Raw genomic sequence first — 16798 nt, forward strand, 5'->3', positions numbered from 1 at the left:
TTTCAATAATAATAATAATAATAATAATAATAATAATTATAATAATAATAATAATAACAAAGCGACTACAAGCAAACGCGGTGACTAGCCTTGATTGGTTAATAATCCAGTGATGCCGCTGATGTGGATTTGGATTCGGGATTTGTATTCAGAATCCCCCTCCCCACCCCCTTTTCATAATTATTAAAAGCGGCTGATACGATATGCGAAAGCGCGCTTTATAGGAAAAAGCTTTTACGCCGCGTTAAAAGCGTTATTTATCATACGCCCCGCGATAAATGCGCTCGGATTCGAACGGATGTATGACGTGTTTTGTTTGTGTGCGCGCGTGTTTTTTTGTTTTTTTGTTTTGTTAGCGTAGTCGTTGAATTGTTGTCCTTGTTTGGTGTTGCAAGTCATGAATGGTGTTTGAGCGGAGCCATTTTATCGGCGATGGATAATGAATCATAATTAATAAAAATAATTGATAATTTGCAATATTTATAAATAACGCGGAACTTCTTCTTTCGTACGAGTTGTTGCAAGCATTGTGATGTTAGATTAATTTAGGTCATTCTAGGTAATTTAGGTGGTTTTGAGGTAATTTTTTAACTTTTTTTTTTTTTAACTAGTTGAAGCCTTTTTTGGGTTATTAATTGAGGTCCTTTGTATTTAGAGTAAGTTTAAGTTTCATTTTGGGTATATATTGATGACTGTTAGTTTCGGGTCTTTATATTTAGCGTAAAAGTGTTATTTTAGGTGTATGTTGAAGACTCATTCCCGAAAGTATCCACATTTTTACGCATTTTCGATACCTATGTGATTGCGCGAAGCTCTCCAATTTGAGTCCAAAATCCTATTGGGTTAATTTCCCGTTGCCGGGAAACCTGCGCAGAGCAATTCCCGCAGGAAATTCACGTTCGATGGATTCTTCTTTCTGTGAAGCGTTTTATAGAATAGTAAGACGGTCTCGATGACCTTAGTTTTTGCGACGTAAGAAACGGACCAACAGAGTGATTGATGGGGTTTGAAATTCCTGTTAATAAACCCCTTTCTCTGTGGAGGGTAAAGGGTGGAGGGGATTAGGGGTGGGGGGGACAGAGGTCGAATGCGGCAGTTGTCGTTTGAGGTTACCGACGGATCTACAGAAGAGTTTCACTAAGGCCTATACAGAATACGCTCTATAGACGTTGCTTTAGACTAAGCAAGGGCAGCGTTCATGATGCTTGCCAACATAGTATTTCAGAAAAAAATTAATTGTTTGAAATAGGAATTTTTTTTCATTTGCCGTAAGGAACTCTGAATTTGTCTGGAATTTCGTCTTTGTCGGCATTTTTCTCGCTGTTGTGCTGTATATTTGATCAGTCAGTTATTTGAATAACTTCATCCCCCACTATTTTATTTCTCTTCCTTGTTTTCTCAATCTTTTTAATCCAGTTTATCAGTAATTTTCTGTTGTTTTTAAGTCTGAACGTTTATCCTCACTGAATTCATCGCGGTTGATCTGTCAAACGATCAGTTCAAATTATTAAGACAAACCACATAAACCTCCTGACGAGATTTCTATAAAAAACAAAAATGAATAAAAATTAGTAGCAACTTAATTTTGTAACAATTACATCGATTAAAAAAGGTTAAATAAAAAAAAAAAAACGAAAATATGATTGCTTAACACCATCACAACCGCAGATCACGGCCGCTTCGACTTTTTTGAATATTTAGATGTATAAAAACTGTCAAAAATCGGAAATACGGCGGACATTGACAAAACACTGTTGCTTTAACTTTTGAATTTTTGAAATTTTTATTTTGGAGCTGAAACTCCTGTGCACAAATAATAACTCCTTTGTTTTAATGAGCTTTGCCAGTGCAATTTTCGCTTAATTGACTGGACGAGTTTTAATTAGGTTTTGCTTAATTGATATTGATAACTCTGTGCTTCGCGCTCGCTGTTTCGGGGACTTTCGCTGTTCAGTTCGGTTGAGAGAGAGAGAGAGAGAGAGAGAGAGAGAGAGAGAGAGAGAGAGAGAGAGCGGTGTTAATCCTCTGTATTATTTGACTAATATCAGTTTTTTTTTAAAGTGTAAGTTTTGTGTTACGAATTAGCTTCGTGTTTACAGATATATTGACTTCCATCACCAGTATTATTATCATGATTAGTAGAAATATGTTATTTTTTCTTTATGAACGTTTATATTTCTCTCTCTCTCTCTCTCTCTCTCTCTCTCTCTCTCTCTCTCTCTCTCTCTCTCTCTTTTTATATTATATATATATAAATATATATAAATATATATATATATATATATATATTTATATACTTGTATATATTGTATATATACACTGTATGCGTGTATGTGTATGAGTGTGTGTGTGTGTTAACCATCTTACAAGTACAATTTTAGTTAGTCTAACAATTGCACTTCCGGCTGTATTTCAGAGATGAGGGCCGGGACCTAATAAAAACATCAGATTCCCATCCCGTCGGCCTTCCCATTGAAAAATAATCATTTGCAATTTTTTTGGGTGGATCAGAAATTACCGAATACCTCCCGGATTACTGATTTTTTTTTTTTTTTACTATTGTGGATTAGATTTCGGAAACTCACCGTTGCATCACTCTGCAACAATTAACGGTTGATTATGTTAATTTATTCATTAGATATACTGTCGGTAATTATGCATTACGACTACGTAATTCTTCTAAATTGCGTTTACTCTCGTTCCGGCAGTGCGAATTACCGCTTGCTTGTTAGAGCATTTTTTCGCTAGACTTTCCGTCAAAAAAATCTCTTTAGTTAATTCCAGTGTTTTTTTATTTATTTATTTATTTATATATTAATTATTGCTGCTACTTTCCTCAGTAATTTATTGTACAGTACATCTTTTTTAACTGTTGACAGCGGTCGTTGTCCTCTGTTCGTATTTTAATAAATCAATTTGATTAGTAATTTTTTATATGCATCTGTATTTTACTTGATATAATTTATTTAATTTTTATATTATTTTCATTAAATTTTTATATTATTTTACCAAATTACAGTAATCTGTCGCTACAGTAAGTTGGTCTTTGACCTAACACAAATAATAGTAGGAATTTGGAAACTGGATGGGTGATGTAAAGAAAGAAATAATTGTGTAGTATTTTTCGATTGTTAATTTCTTATAAAACAAAATTTAGGTGTAAGAACCATTATTATTATTATTATTATTATTATTATTATTATTATTATTATTATTATTATTATTATTATTATTGGTGAAGAAATCCACAGTGGTATAAGTATAAAAATGTATAACTAAATCACGGAAATATGGAACGTGACGAATATATAAATAATAAGACAAAATCCACGAAGGAAAGAGAAACAATGGAGTGCTGCAAGGCCTTTCGACTTTTAGTCCTTTACTAGGACTAGCGTAAGTGTAAATATATAAGAGAAATATATACAAAACGTGAGCTTTCGAGAACATGCACGATTCTCCTTCTCAAGAAGGAGAACCGAGCAGGGTCTCCAAAGCTCTCGTTTTTGTATATAATTCTAATATTTATTTACACTTACACCATTTTGAATTTCTTCTCCATTTCAGTGAATCATGCTGCTATTATTATTATTATTATTATTATTATTATTATTATTATTATTATTAACCTTTGCCTGTCTTTTCCGTTGCAGTTTGCAAATCGTGCATCGTCAATTTCCTACGGACGAAGCGACAATGTCCACGTTGCGAAACCCTCCTGACGAAGTCCCGCCCCTACAGTAGTCTCAGGTGAGTGGTCTTGAGACATTATAGTCCATTCAAGCCGGACCTAAGCCCGGATAAAAATAGGAGGTATATTAATTCTCCTCAGCCGAGTTCTCTGGTCTTATTGTAGGTGCAATGTAGGCATCACTGAAGGTTCTTTGCAGTCCCTTCGGCCCCTAGCTGCAGCCCCTTTCATTCCTTTTACTGTACTTCCGTTCATATTCATTCTTTCATCTTACTTTCCAACCTCTTCTAACAGTTGTTTCATAGTGCAACTGCGAGGTTTTCCTCCCGTTACACCTGTCAAACCTCTTTACTCTCAATGTTCCTTTAAGCGCTGAATGACCTCTTAGTTCCCATCGCTTGGCCTTGGCCCTAAATAGTATATTCTATGTATCTCTCGATTGTTATCTGATCCCTAACTTGCACGCCTCATTGAGATCCATTCCCTTACTCAGCTCATGCTGTTTTTGATATAGACGGCTTTATGCCAGCACGGGCTCTTGCTCATAGAGCAGCGCGTAATCAGCTCAGGTGTTGGCTTCCCGTGCTCAGGAAGAATGGGCCGTTGCCGCTTACATCAGACTCCTGAGTTATGATGAGAAACTCAGTTGATTTTTCTTAATAGACTTGTTGGACCCGATGTCAGTCACTTTTGCAGGTAAGGAACGTATACGCATATCTATGTATAAATTGTATAAGTTATTTTTCTGTATAACATTTGGCTTAGTTCCCAAGGTATGTTTTATGTAGACACTTTTATATATACATGTAGAAAACATTGTCCATTATATATATATATATATATATATATATATATATATATATATATATATATATATATATATATATATAAAGATAAAATCCATTAGAATGAAACACTGGAAATAGGCCTTTCGACAAGTCCTTGCTAAGTAAAGGACTAGTGTCGAAAACACAAATTTTATCTTTATTTATATATTCATCACGTTCCATATTTTCGTGATTCAGTTATACATACATATATATATATATATATATATATATATATATATATATATATATATATATAATTTGCATGAAATATAAAGACGTATATGAAGACAAAATGGAAGCACACACACATTTCGACTGAAAGTACCTCAGGTCCCAATTGAGGACAGTTGGTAAGTGACAATAGTATTAACACGTAATACAGAACCCCCGCCATTCCTAATCCTAGCAACGTCACTATTCCACACGTTCGTATTCCATATAAATACTTTGTCGCTTACCTACTGCCTTCATTCACCAGTAATCTGAGCTGAAGTGCTGTCAAACGAAATATTTGTATTTCTTGTTAATTGTGTATATATATATATATATATATATATATATATATATATATATATATATATATATATATATATATATATATATATATATATATATATAATTCCATATTTACTGTACATACACTCAGAATTTATATATGTATACATACTGTGTGTCTCTGTCTGTCCGTCTATGTACGTACACACACACACACACACACACATATATATATATATATATATATATATATATATATATATATATATATATATATATATATATATATATATATATATATATATATATATATATATATATAATTTATATATATGGATAATTTTTCGTTATACAGTCTTGTTCTTAACACCGATGACAACAACAGGTATAACGTAAAAACACCATGAATAAACTAATCGAGAACATCAATCACACAAACAAATACGAATGAGTGCAAACGAAAGTCTGCTACTCATAAAAAGGATGGAAAAAACTCCCCTCGAAAGCGCCAAAAACGCCGAACCTTAATCGGCCGGAGAGTGATTGCGGCGATAAGCGCAAATGGCAACTTTGTACATGTCTTCATTCCCCACATGAAAAAGATACATGTCTCTGACGCGTGGACGTCACCGAGATGTATGGGCGCGAATGCGAGGGGGAATCCGTCTTTGGGGTATGGGTATGAGAGAGAGAGAGAGAGAGAGAGAGAGAGAGAGAGAGAGAGATGGTTCATGAATTCGGTTTTTGTATTTGGTTTTCTTTTAATATGTACACTCACATACATAGAGTTACAGATTATATATATATATATATATATAAATATATATAAATTATACATAAATATATATATATATATATATATATATATATATATATATACATATATATATATATATATATATATATATATATATATATATATATATATATATATATATATATATATATATATGGACATATAAACGAAAGCATGAATAACAACCGAATTCATGAATCTCTCTCTCTCTCTCTCTCTCTCTCTCTCTCTCTCTCTCTCTCTCTCTCTCTCTCTCTCTCTCCACTGAAAATGACACTGAATCAGGCACTAAAAGAACCGGAGTTTTATTTAGCCCACCAAGATTAGTATGTTTCTTATTGAACAATATCAACGACTTTTATTAAGCTTTCAAATTAATTAAGCCCGGTAGCCCAGGTAGAAACCCACATTCACCTGTCGAGCTCATTAGCAGTAAACAAACTCTTATTACTGACGTGCTTGACCTCTACCTGCAGGGAGGGGTAGTATCCTACCCCCTTACTCCCTACCCTCCCCTTCCCCCCCCTCCATTACAGGTTTGTCGGGCTTCACTGTACTTCCTAATAAATCTCTCAAGTGTTAACGGGCGTTTCAATACATCACGAAACGATAAAAGCTTATCTCGCGTGTTGTTCCCACCGTGGCCGATGGCGGCGGCGGCGGCTCGATCCGAACTGATTGATGTTTCGTCCGAGGGAGGAACAACCTTTTTCAGAAGGGTGGTGAACTTGTGGTGGTGGTGGTGGTGATGTTCGGTGATGTTTGTTGGACGTGGTTGGAGTTGGTTTATTAGTTGTGATGGTTATGGTGGAGGTGTTGTTGTTGTTCGAGAAAATGTTGTTGTCGCTTTTGTCGCTGTTGTTGTTTTTCCCTGAAAAAATTATATGCCTTGACAGCGACAGATGAAGGGGTTGGGAGAGAACAACAACAAGATCAACAGCTGCCTAAAGGATTGTTGTTTCTCCCAGGAATACTAATCTCTTTTGTCTAAAGAAAGGAGAGGGAGACAAGAACAACAGTAATAAGCGCAACAATATGAACAGGTACCTGAATGAATGTTATTCCTCCCTGAAAAACTAATATACCCGAACAGCGACAAAAGAAAGGAGTTGGAAGAGAACATCGACAGTAGTAAGCTTAACAATATCATCAGCTACGTAATAAATGTTGATGTTTCCCCCTCGAATTACTCGCCGCTTTTTAGTGAAGAAGAAGGGGATTAGAAGAGAAAACAACAGTGATAAGCGCAACAATAATAACAGCTACCTGAGTGAAAATACGAAGGAGCCCGCAGACCCTGAATAGTAATGCTTAATGGAGCACTTCATTCATTCATTCATTCAATCAGTCAGTGTTGTTGTTGTTGTTGTTTTACTCAGTCATCGTCGGCTAGAAAAGGTTAATTTTTCGATTAAGAAAAATCTTGCGTGTTGGAAAGTCGCATTATATTCCAAATGCGCCTTTTTAAAGTTTGGAGACTTTTTTTCATCTATTGAACATCCGGAATCTTGTTGTGCTTCGAAATGAAAAGAAATGGAAAAGTTGTGATGAAGCACCATTTTCGAATTATAGAAGATGTTCAGTTTTGTCATCTGACGTTGTTTGTAAATTGTCAAAAGTGGGAAATTATCATTATTAGTTCAGAAGACAAAAAAATTTTCTGGCTGAAGTGTGAGCTTAATAATAATAATAATAATAATAATAATAATAATAATTTCAGCTAATGCACATATACAAATACAGAAAGCAGATACAGATTACATTAACAGACTTAAAATGCCGTGTGTGCATTGCTGAATAATTTAACATTCAGTCGACGAGTGTTCAACAATATACATATAAATTGCCCAACTTTCCTCCCCCAAGAAAAAAAATACTTTCAATCAATTTTTTTCTACCCCCAAGAAAAAAAAATCCAATAATTTTTTTTCTACTCCCAAGAAAAAAATTAATTTCAATAAATTTCTTCTACCCACAAGGAAAAATAATTCAATCAATTTTTTTCTATTCCCAAGAAAAAGTTCAATAAATTTTTTCTGCTCTCAAGAAAAAAAATAATTTCAATAAATTTCTTCTACCCCCCAAGGAAAAATAATTCAATCAATTTTTTTCTGTCCCCAAGAAAATAATTCAATAAATTTTTTTCTACTCCCAAGAAAAAAAATAATTTCAATAAATTTCTTTTGCTTCCCAAGGAGAAAAAGATTTCAATCAATTTATTTCTATCCCAAGAAAAAAAAATTCCAATAATTTTTTTTCTACTCCCAAGAAAAAAAAATAATTTCAAGAAATTTTTTCTACCCCCAAGTAAAAAATTAATTTCAAGAAATTTTTTCTACCCCAAGAAAAAAAATAATTTCAATCATCCTTTTTTCAGTGCGATAAACGTCGTCCTTTTGTTAAAAGTTCACGATTCATAATGAACTCGAAGATGCATAAATAAGTTTTCCTTAAAAGTCTGACGTTTGATGCTCGCGAAGTATTGGTTAGTATTGCTTCTCGGTCGATAAATTATTGTCAACCGCTTTTTTGACGATTTAAGTCATTTTGTCACTGCCGAGAAGCCTGACATATTGTGCGATGTGTCTGTTGGTTTTGGAAATTTAAACACGATTTGTCTTTTTTTTTTTTTTAAGTTGTTAGTGTGTGGTGTCTAGTATCATATCCCTTCGCTGCCACCCTTATTATTATTATTATTATTATTATTATTATTATTATTATTATTATTATTATTACTGTTCCACCAAGCAACTATTTGACTGCAGCCGTTTAATATTATAACTTCTTATCCCGTGTATCTTAATTTTGTGTACTGTATTGTTTCTAAATCGTTTATCTCGGAGTTGAAATAAAGGCTATTATTATTATTATTATTATTATTATTATTATTATTATTATTATTATTATTATTATTATTATTATTATTATTGTTTGCACGTTATGGATGATAATTAATTTTTTAAGCTGTCCGTACATTGTGAATGATGATATAATAATAATAATAATAATAATATTATTATTATTATTATTATTATTATTATTATTATTATTATTATTATTATTATTATGAGCACATTGTGAATAATAATAATTAACATTTTAAAGTTGTCTGCACATTATGAATGATAACAATTTAAAGAGGTTTATCTATGTTAAATCGAAGTTATCATTTCCTCTAGACAGATGCGCAACTGAGGAATTTAAACTTGAAATCGACCGAACCGCACCTGACAACATCAAACATTCTCAGTCAGTTCTACGAAGTGATTTCCACCTCCGGTTCTGTATCGTGATTTTTGTCTACTTTCTTATTCCCTCCCATCACGACTAGTCATATCCCAGAAGTTTTATATGCCGTGAAGAATTCATGACTCGCGGCCTGGCGTGTGCAGGAGAATTTACTGCAATAGTGAATTTACAGCAGTAATGTTCATTGTAGTTCGTGTTCGTCATTGTAGGGAAAGATGTTTCGAATTGGGGATTTTAGGAATAAATGCAATTTGGAAGGCGTTGCGTGCTGAGGAGACAAGAGTAAATGAGAGAGAGAGAGAGAGAGAGAGAGAGAGAGAGAGAGAGAGAGAGAGAGAGAGAGAGAGAGAGAAGGTATTAAAAAGATGAGAAACAATATGAGAGAGTGACAGAAAGAGAGATGGCATGCCAACAATAAAGAGAAACGGAGAAAAAGAGAAAGAACTTGCTAACAGTAAGAGAGAGAGAGAGAGAAGATACTAAAAAGATGAGAAATAGTATGAGAGAGTGACAGAAAGAGAGATGGCATGCCAAAAATAAACAGAAACAAAGAAAGAGAGAGAGAACTTGCTGACAGTAAAGAGAGAAAGAGGAGATACTAAAAAGATGAGAAACATTATGAGAGAGTGACATGCCAGCAATAAAGAGAAACAAAGAAAGAGAGAGAGAGAGAGAGAGAGAGAACTTGCAAACAGTAGAGAGAGAGAGAGAGAGAGAGAACAAGCTAAGGCACGCCCCGGAACAGTCCATCTCTATAAATCCATTTGAAGTCTGAGCGCCTGGGAGAAACGAGGAGATTGATTGTGTATTGCATTTTATATGACCACCCTCTTTCCCCTCCTCCCCCACCTCTCTCTCTCTCTCTCTCTCTCTCTCTCTCTCTCTCTCTCTCTCTCTCTCTCTCTCTCTCTCGTGGAAGCGTCGGCAGTAGCCTCTGTAAAGCGAGGATGCTCACGAGATTATTAAAAAGTGAAAAGGCCCTCGAGAGATAGAATTTGAAGGATGTTTTAAATATTAAGAGGTGATGGCTGCTGGGAGTACGGTGTGGTGGAGGGGGAGGGAGGAAGGGGGGAAAGAGGTGGGAATAAAAGTGGAGAAAATAATCAGCAAGTAATCCATGGGATTACTTTTTGGAAAGCTAGGAATATTTTTAGGAAAAGGATAAGCGAAACAATTTTGAGGGAGGAAAATGAAAAATCTGATATGAGGAAGAAGTATGGAAGGAAGAGGAATTAAGGGGAGAGAGAGAAAAAAAAAAGAGGAGTTTGAAGAAGAACCAAGAAGAAAGATAAAATTTGAGTAAGAAAGAACACTGAAAAAGATGTTCTCCGATGTCTTCAGTTTGTATCTTTTAGTGCAATTAGCAAGAATACATTTGTTTTAGATTCTTTTGTATAGGACTGAATGAAAATTTGAAGAAATAGAGAGAGAGAGAGAGAGAGAGAGAGAGAGAGAGAGAGAGAGAGAGTATGATTGGAGAAGTACAGAGTGTGAGGGACAAAGATGAAGAGAATTGGACCTTTTTTATTTTTTATTTTTCGGAGAAGGATTCAAAATGTTTTGGGTCCCTTAAGGGAAAAAAATTAAAAATTGAGAAATTGAAGAATTGTGGAAATTGAAGAACAGGAATGTGGCAAAGGAAGAACTCTGGGCAAAGGTGTTTTTGCCTGTTTTTCATTATTTTTCTTGGAGTTATCGTAAAGAATTTTTTTGAGATAATTTTTTGTCTTGAACCATTTTTTTTAAAGAATGAATGGAAATTTGAAGGGACTGTTTTTTTCTGGTTCCTTTGATATGTTAGATACCGTGCGGGTTTTTCTGTTGTTGTTTTTTGTTATTCATTATTATTTTTATTGTTATTTTTGTTTTTTATCGCTTTTCTATGGGTGCAAATACCCTTCTTGGTTTATTCATTACTGAAGACGCTTCAGTTTAAATGTAGTTTGACACCGCATTAAGTTTGTGTTAATAAATGACATGACGGAAATAGAAATCGTTTTGGAATTATTCTTAAATAAGTATTTCTATTGAAATTTTACCCCTGCGGTTTTTCTTATTCCGTATTCAGTTCTCTCTCTCAGGTTATTATCTTCTTATGCCTGTTGTTTCCTGTCAATTATTTGTTATTTATCTCTCTCTCTCTCTCTCTCTCTCTCTCAGATTAATATATTCTTATTCCTGTTGTGTTTCCGCTCAAGTATTAGTTATTTCTCTCTCTCTCTCTCTCTCTCTCTCTCTCTCTCTCTCTCTCTCTCTCTCTCTCTCTCTCTCTCTCTCTCTCTCTCTCTCTCAGGTTAATATATTCTTATGCCTGTTGTGTTTCCTCTTAATTATTTGTTATTTATGTCACTTGACCCCCCCCTCTCTCTCTCTCTCTCTCTCTCTCTCTCCTCGGCATTGCGTGGGAAGGATTTCATTTCCTCCGAATCCCGCGTATATAGTCATGAGCCGTTTTGCAGATGTCGTTTGTCATACTTATAGTTGTTATTTCGTGAGCCTTGAAATTAGCATGATACGTTGGTGCTAGTTTGTGTGTTTATATAATATATATATATATATATATATGTATATGTTTATGTATATATGTATATATATATATATATATATATATATGCATTTATATATATATATATGTATGTATATATATATATATATATATATATATATATATATATATATATATATATATATATATATATATATATATATATATATATATATATATCAGTGTGTGTGTGTTTGTTTGTTTGTTTGTATGCCGTCCCGGCTCACAGCCTTGTGAGGAAATATCGAACAATAGTTCTGAAAGTTTTATTTTTTATTTTTATTGATCCATTGAAACTGCATGATGTAACTCGGCTAACTTTTTTCATTGTTTTATGTACGGTTCTCGTTTCATACATTTTGTTTGCGTTGTTTTGTTTATAGTTAAACTGATTACAAATAATGTTTACCCTTTTACATATATACCCAGCAGCGTCTTGTAAATTTCGTGTTTTTCAGCTTGAAATAAATGTATCGTTTTTCATTTCCTCTTTTACCTCGTCATATCATCTGACTTATTGGCCCTTGCCTGATTTACGCTCTGCCGTTTCCTCTTGAATGTTCTTTCTTTTTAAATTCCCCGTGGTGCTCTTTATTCGTTATTTAAGGGTCTTGCAGCGTCCCTTCGGCCGCTAGCTGCAACCTCTCTCATTCCTTTTTACTGTACCTCCGTTTAAGTTCTCTTTCTTCTATCTGACTTTCTACCCTCCCTAAAAATTGGTTCCTAGTGCAACGGTGAGGTTTTCCTCCTGTTACACCATTCAAACCTTTTACTGTCAGTTTCTCTTTCAGCGCTGAATGACCTCATAGGTCCCAGTGCTTGGCCTTTGGCCTAAATTCTGTATTCTTTTCTATTCATTTTAAGTTCTCAATTTCCCCTCTTAAGTTTGCTCTTTTCCTCAATTCACTTTGCTGCGCTTACTTTTACTATTTTCCTCGTAAATTTTGTTATTTTTCCACTTTCCTTTTTGCTTTTATTCTTACGATTCGATATATTTTTCTCTTCATTTTATTTCTTTTACGTTTCGCCCTTTTCCCTCGTACATTTCGCTGTTCTTTCCTCTTACATTTCATCCTTTCCCTCTTAAATTTCGCCCCATTCCTCTTCAGTTCTCATTCATGTACTCCTCATTCATGCTGTAAAGATTCGCTCGTTACACTTTTAAGCTCCTCACTTCAAAAGCTTCACCATTTTCCTCACCCATTTGCTCCCTCTTCCTCTCCTCACTCGGGAAGGAAGGAGCCAACAGTAGCGTCTTGGCCTACAGCAGCCATCTCTGTTTTTCTCCTAAAATTAGAATGCTAAGTCATGCCCTCGGGGTTGGCAGAGGGAGGAGGAGGAGGAAGAGGAGGAGGAGGAAGAAGCCTAAGGCGGCCGTCAAGAGAATTGAGATTTAAATAAAGTGGTTTGATAAATGTTAGGGGCCACGGGACCTAGAGAGAGATGAGTGGTTGAACGTTGTCGGGTATCTCTCTCTCTCTCTCTCTCTCTCTCTCTCTCTCTCTCTCTCTCTCTCTCTCTCTCTCTCTATATATATATATATATATATATATATATATATATATATATATATATATATATATATATATATATATATATATATATATATATATATATATATATATATATATATATATATATATATATATATATATACATATATATATATATATATATATAATGTGTGTGTATGATGGTAGTCTTTGTATGTATATTTGTAGCTTTCAGTTCCGCAGTTATAGTGTATCTCTCTTTAAGATAATATATACATGCATGAATGAATCTTTTGTGTGTGTTGTTGTTTGCAAATGTATAAAACAAAACACGCCTATCCACAGTGTATATCTTATGTTTTAAAGAATCTTAGATCGACGAATCTCTCTCTCTCTCTCTCTCTCTCTCTCTCTCTCTCTCTCTCTCTCTCTGTAAACACATAGTAAGCACGTGTGTATATGAGTACTTATGGGCAAACACTTATATTTTTTCAATACGTGTGAACTGTGTATATGGCGCTGTGTTGACAATGAAGCATTATATTATATAAGAAACGGGATTTTCCTAATTGACTTTTAAGTTGTCTTCAGAAACAGGGACAACTTATCGAGCTCCCGCTGTTTTACCGGGGAACCTGGGATTCTAATATCAATAATTCTCGTAAAAGCGTCTTTGTCGAACTGGAACGAGACTTGCATTGTTTTGATAAATCACCGAATTTGGATTTGTAAGCAGTTATAAGCAGATATTTTATGTGAGGCTTCAGATTTTAGGAGGGGTCCTAACTTCGCCGGAATAACGATTTCAGGAGCAATAAATGGTCTGTCAATAGCGATCAGAGCTGAGCAGTAAATGTTTTGTCAATAGCGGTCAGAGCTGAGCAGTAAATGTTTCGTCAGTAGCGGTCAGAGGTGAGCAGTAAATGTTTTGTCAATAGCGGTCAGAGGTGAGCAGTAAATGTTTTGTCAGCAGCGGTCAGAGCTGATCAGTAAATGTTCTGTCAGTAGCGGTCACAATTGAGCAGTAAACGTTGTCAGGAGCGGTCACGGCTGAACCGTAAACGTCAGTAGCGGTCAGAGCTGAGCAGTAAATGTTTTGCCAATAGCGGTCAGAGTTGAGCAGTAAACGTTCTGTCATTAGCGGTCACAGTTGTGCAGTAAATGTTGTCAGTAGCGGTCACGGCTGAACCGTAAACGTTCTGTCAGTAGCGGTTGTAGCTTCGTCAGAGAAGGCCAAGAGAGACAAGGTCTGGCCAATTGGGTGGAGTCGCCTCCACCTCGGGGTAACTACGTAGGCGATGACGTATCTTGGAGGTACCTGCTCACCAAAGCAATTCGCCTGCTGACGCAATGAGGAGGTAGACAAAGCTCCGCCTACATGGGGATTTGGGGAGAAGTGAGCAGACCTTCCTTTCTTTTGGCCTTGAGAAAAACATATCAGGAACAGTAAACATTGTCAGTAGCGGTCACAGCTGAGCAGTAATCGTTCTGTCAGTAAAATATCAAAACTGTCAGTGTTGTATCGGGAACACTCGTCGTTCTGTCACGATGGTACCAGGAACAGTCGTTGTTCTATCAGGACCAGGCATCAGGAACAGCGGTGGCTTTGTCAGTAACTGGTATCAAGACTAGTCATCGTTCTTTCAAAAAGGTACCGCCACTTCCTCTTTATCAGGTATTAGGAACACTTCAAAATTCATGTACAGTTGAGTAAGTAACGGGAAAATATATGATCCTGTTGAGTAAAAATTTAAAATACACAATTTTCCTTCTGTTTATAACCTATCAATTGTGATAATTTCAACACACCTTTTTTTTTTTTGGAGTCAGAATCTCTCGTTTTTCCAAAATAGCTTTCATTGTTCACCCCGCACTGACCTTTGACATTCAAATTGACTCGGCTTCATCTTTCCTCTCTTTTGTTGAAGCCTCCGGAAATAAACCCAGTTTGGTAATATAGTTAACTGCAGCTCGGAATTCGTGATAAAAACGAGAGTGTGAAACGCCCAGTTTTTAAGTAATACTGATTTTTTAAAAATTCGTGTAGCAGTTTTCCGTTTTCCACTGAGCGCACAGCAGGTACAGGAATTTTTTTTTCGCATATATCTCTGCTTCTGTTCATTTTTTTGTAGTTATTGTTGTTGGATTTATATCTTTGCTGTTATCATCTGGAATGTGTTGTACTTTTTACTTTTTTTTCATTTTTTCTCACATATGGTTAGAATATACGGATTGAAACTTACATTCGATATTATGAAACTTTTTTTTGGTTTGTTTACATACATGTACAAGTATTGAGAATAATAATAATGATATTAATAGTAGAAAGTAACGATAATACACGTCCATTATACTTACAAAGCCGAATACGGCCATCGTTAATTTTATATGACAACTTTGGATATTCTCTCTTGACACCCAATTTATTTCATAATTAAGGTAAAAATTTAACACCATTTGCCGATGTAAATAAATAAAAATAAAAAAAAGCTGCACCGAATGTCACTTGTACACCCTAACGCTCAGGTAGGCAGTAAAAAAAAAAGGACCATCCCATTCCTCAGTCATTAAAAAAACCGGTCAATTTGCAGATCGGCGTTGCTCATTGCCTGGGAATGGGAATCGAGTTGTCATTGAATGATGCAAGGGACAATTAACTAGGATTGAAAAGGAATGGAGGGGGTAAGAGAGAGGGGAAACAGGAGAGGGGGAGAGGGAGGGGGTATTTAAGGGAGTGATTCTACCGGCTTTTGGCTGAAAACGCCGGATCGCGGCGGAGAGAGAGAGAGAGAGAGAGAGAGAGAGAGAGAGAGAGAGAGAGAGAGAGAGACTCATCTATCTTGCATCAGTCCGTTTCTGTCAACATCGGGTCGACTGTCCCCGCCCCCTTTCCAATCTATATTTTAGCTTCTGAAATATTGGCGCAAAGTGAAAGGTTTTGTTTGTATATGGACTCTGCGACAGACAGTGGTCTCTCTCTCTCTCTCTCTCTCTCTCTCTCTCTCTCTCTCTCTCTCTCTCTCTCTCTCTCTCTGTGTTTCATAAGCTTGAGGGAGGTAGGGCGAATTTCATGAAAGTAGGATTTAGTATGATAAAATTATGAATCTCTCTCTCTCTCTCTCTCTCTCTCTCTCTCTCTCTCTCTCTCTCTCTCTCTCTGTTTCATAAGCTTGAGGGAGGTAGGGCGAACTTCATGAAAGTAGGATTTAGTATGATAAAAATGATGAATCTATCTCTCTCTCTCTCTCTCTCTCTCTCTCTCTCTCTCTCTCTCTCGTTTCATAAGCTTGAGGGAGGTAGGGCGAACTTCATGAAAGTAGGATTTAGTATGATAAAAATGATGAATCTCTCTCTCTCTCTCTCTCTCTCTCTCTCTCTCTCTCTCTCTCTCTCTTAATGGACTACGATTTCATTCTGTGTTGCTCCATTTGCGTTCGTTCTTATCTACATTCGTTCTCCCTGTTAGCCTGAGGTGATAACATGAGGTTTTCATGAAACACAATCGCCGAGAGGCGGAACGTGAAATGGAATATTGAAGATGGTCCACACCTTGTTTAATCTCTCACTCGCTCCGTCTGGTTCTGGGGCCTTATCGTAACTCAATACAGACTATCCGTTATTACCTGTGTCAACCCGCTACATCTTGTACCCTTCCGTTGCCAAGCGCGGCTTAATTAGATGATCAAAGGAGCAAGGATA

General features: G+C 35.6%; 1 protein-coding gene across 3 annotated transcripts in view; it reads left to right on the forward strand.

The window, feature by feature from the left end:
• The window catches only part of LOC136851444 (uncharacterized), a 329520-nt gene that overhangs the window by 227951 nt on the left and 84771 nt on the right, over positions 1–16798 (forward strand). For all 3 annotated transcript variants that reach the window (XM_067125531.1, XM_067125532.1, XM_067125533.1), the window contains one exon: positions 3654–3750. In XM_067125531.1, coding sequence (XP_066981632.1) covers positions 3654–3750 — 97 coding nt within the window. The remainder of the gene's footprint in view (positions 1–3653; positions 3751–16798) is intronic.

This window comes from Macrobrachium rosenbergii, chromosome 23 (genome assembly GCF_040412425.1).
Source record: "Macrobrachium rosenbergii isolate ZJJX-2024 chromosome 23, ASM4041242v1, whole genome shotgun sequence".
Classification (NCBI taxonomy): Eukaryota; Metazoa; Arthropoda; class Malacostraca; order Decapoda; family Palaemonidae; genus Macrobrachium; species Macrobrachium rosenbergii.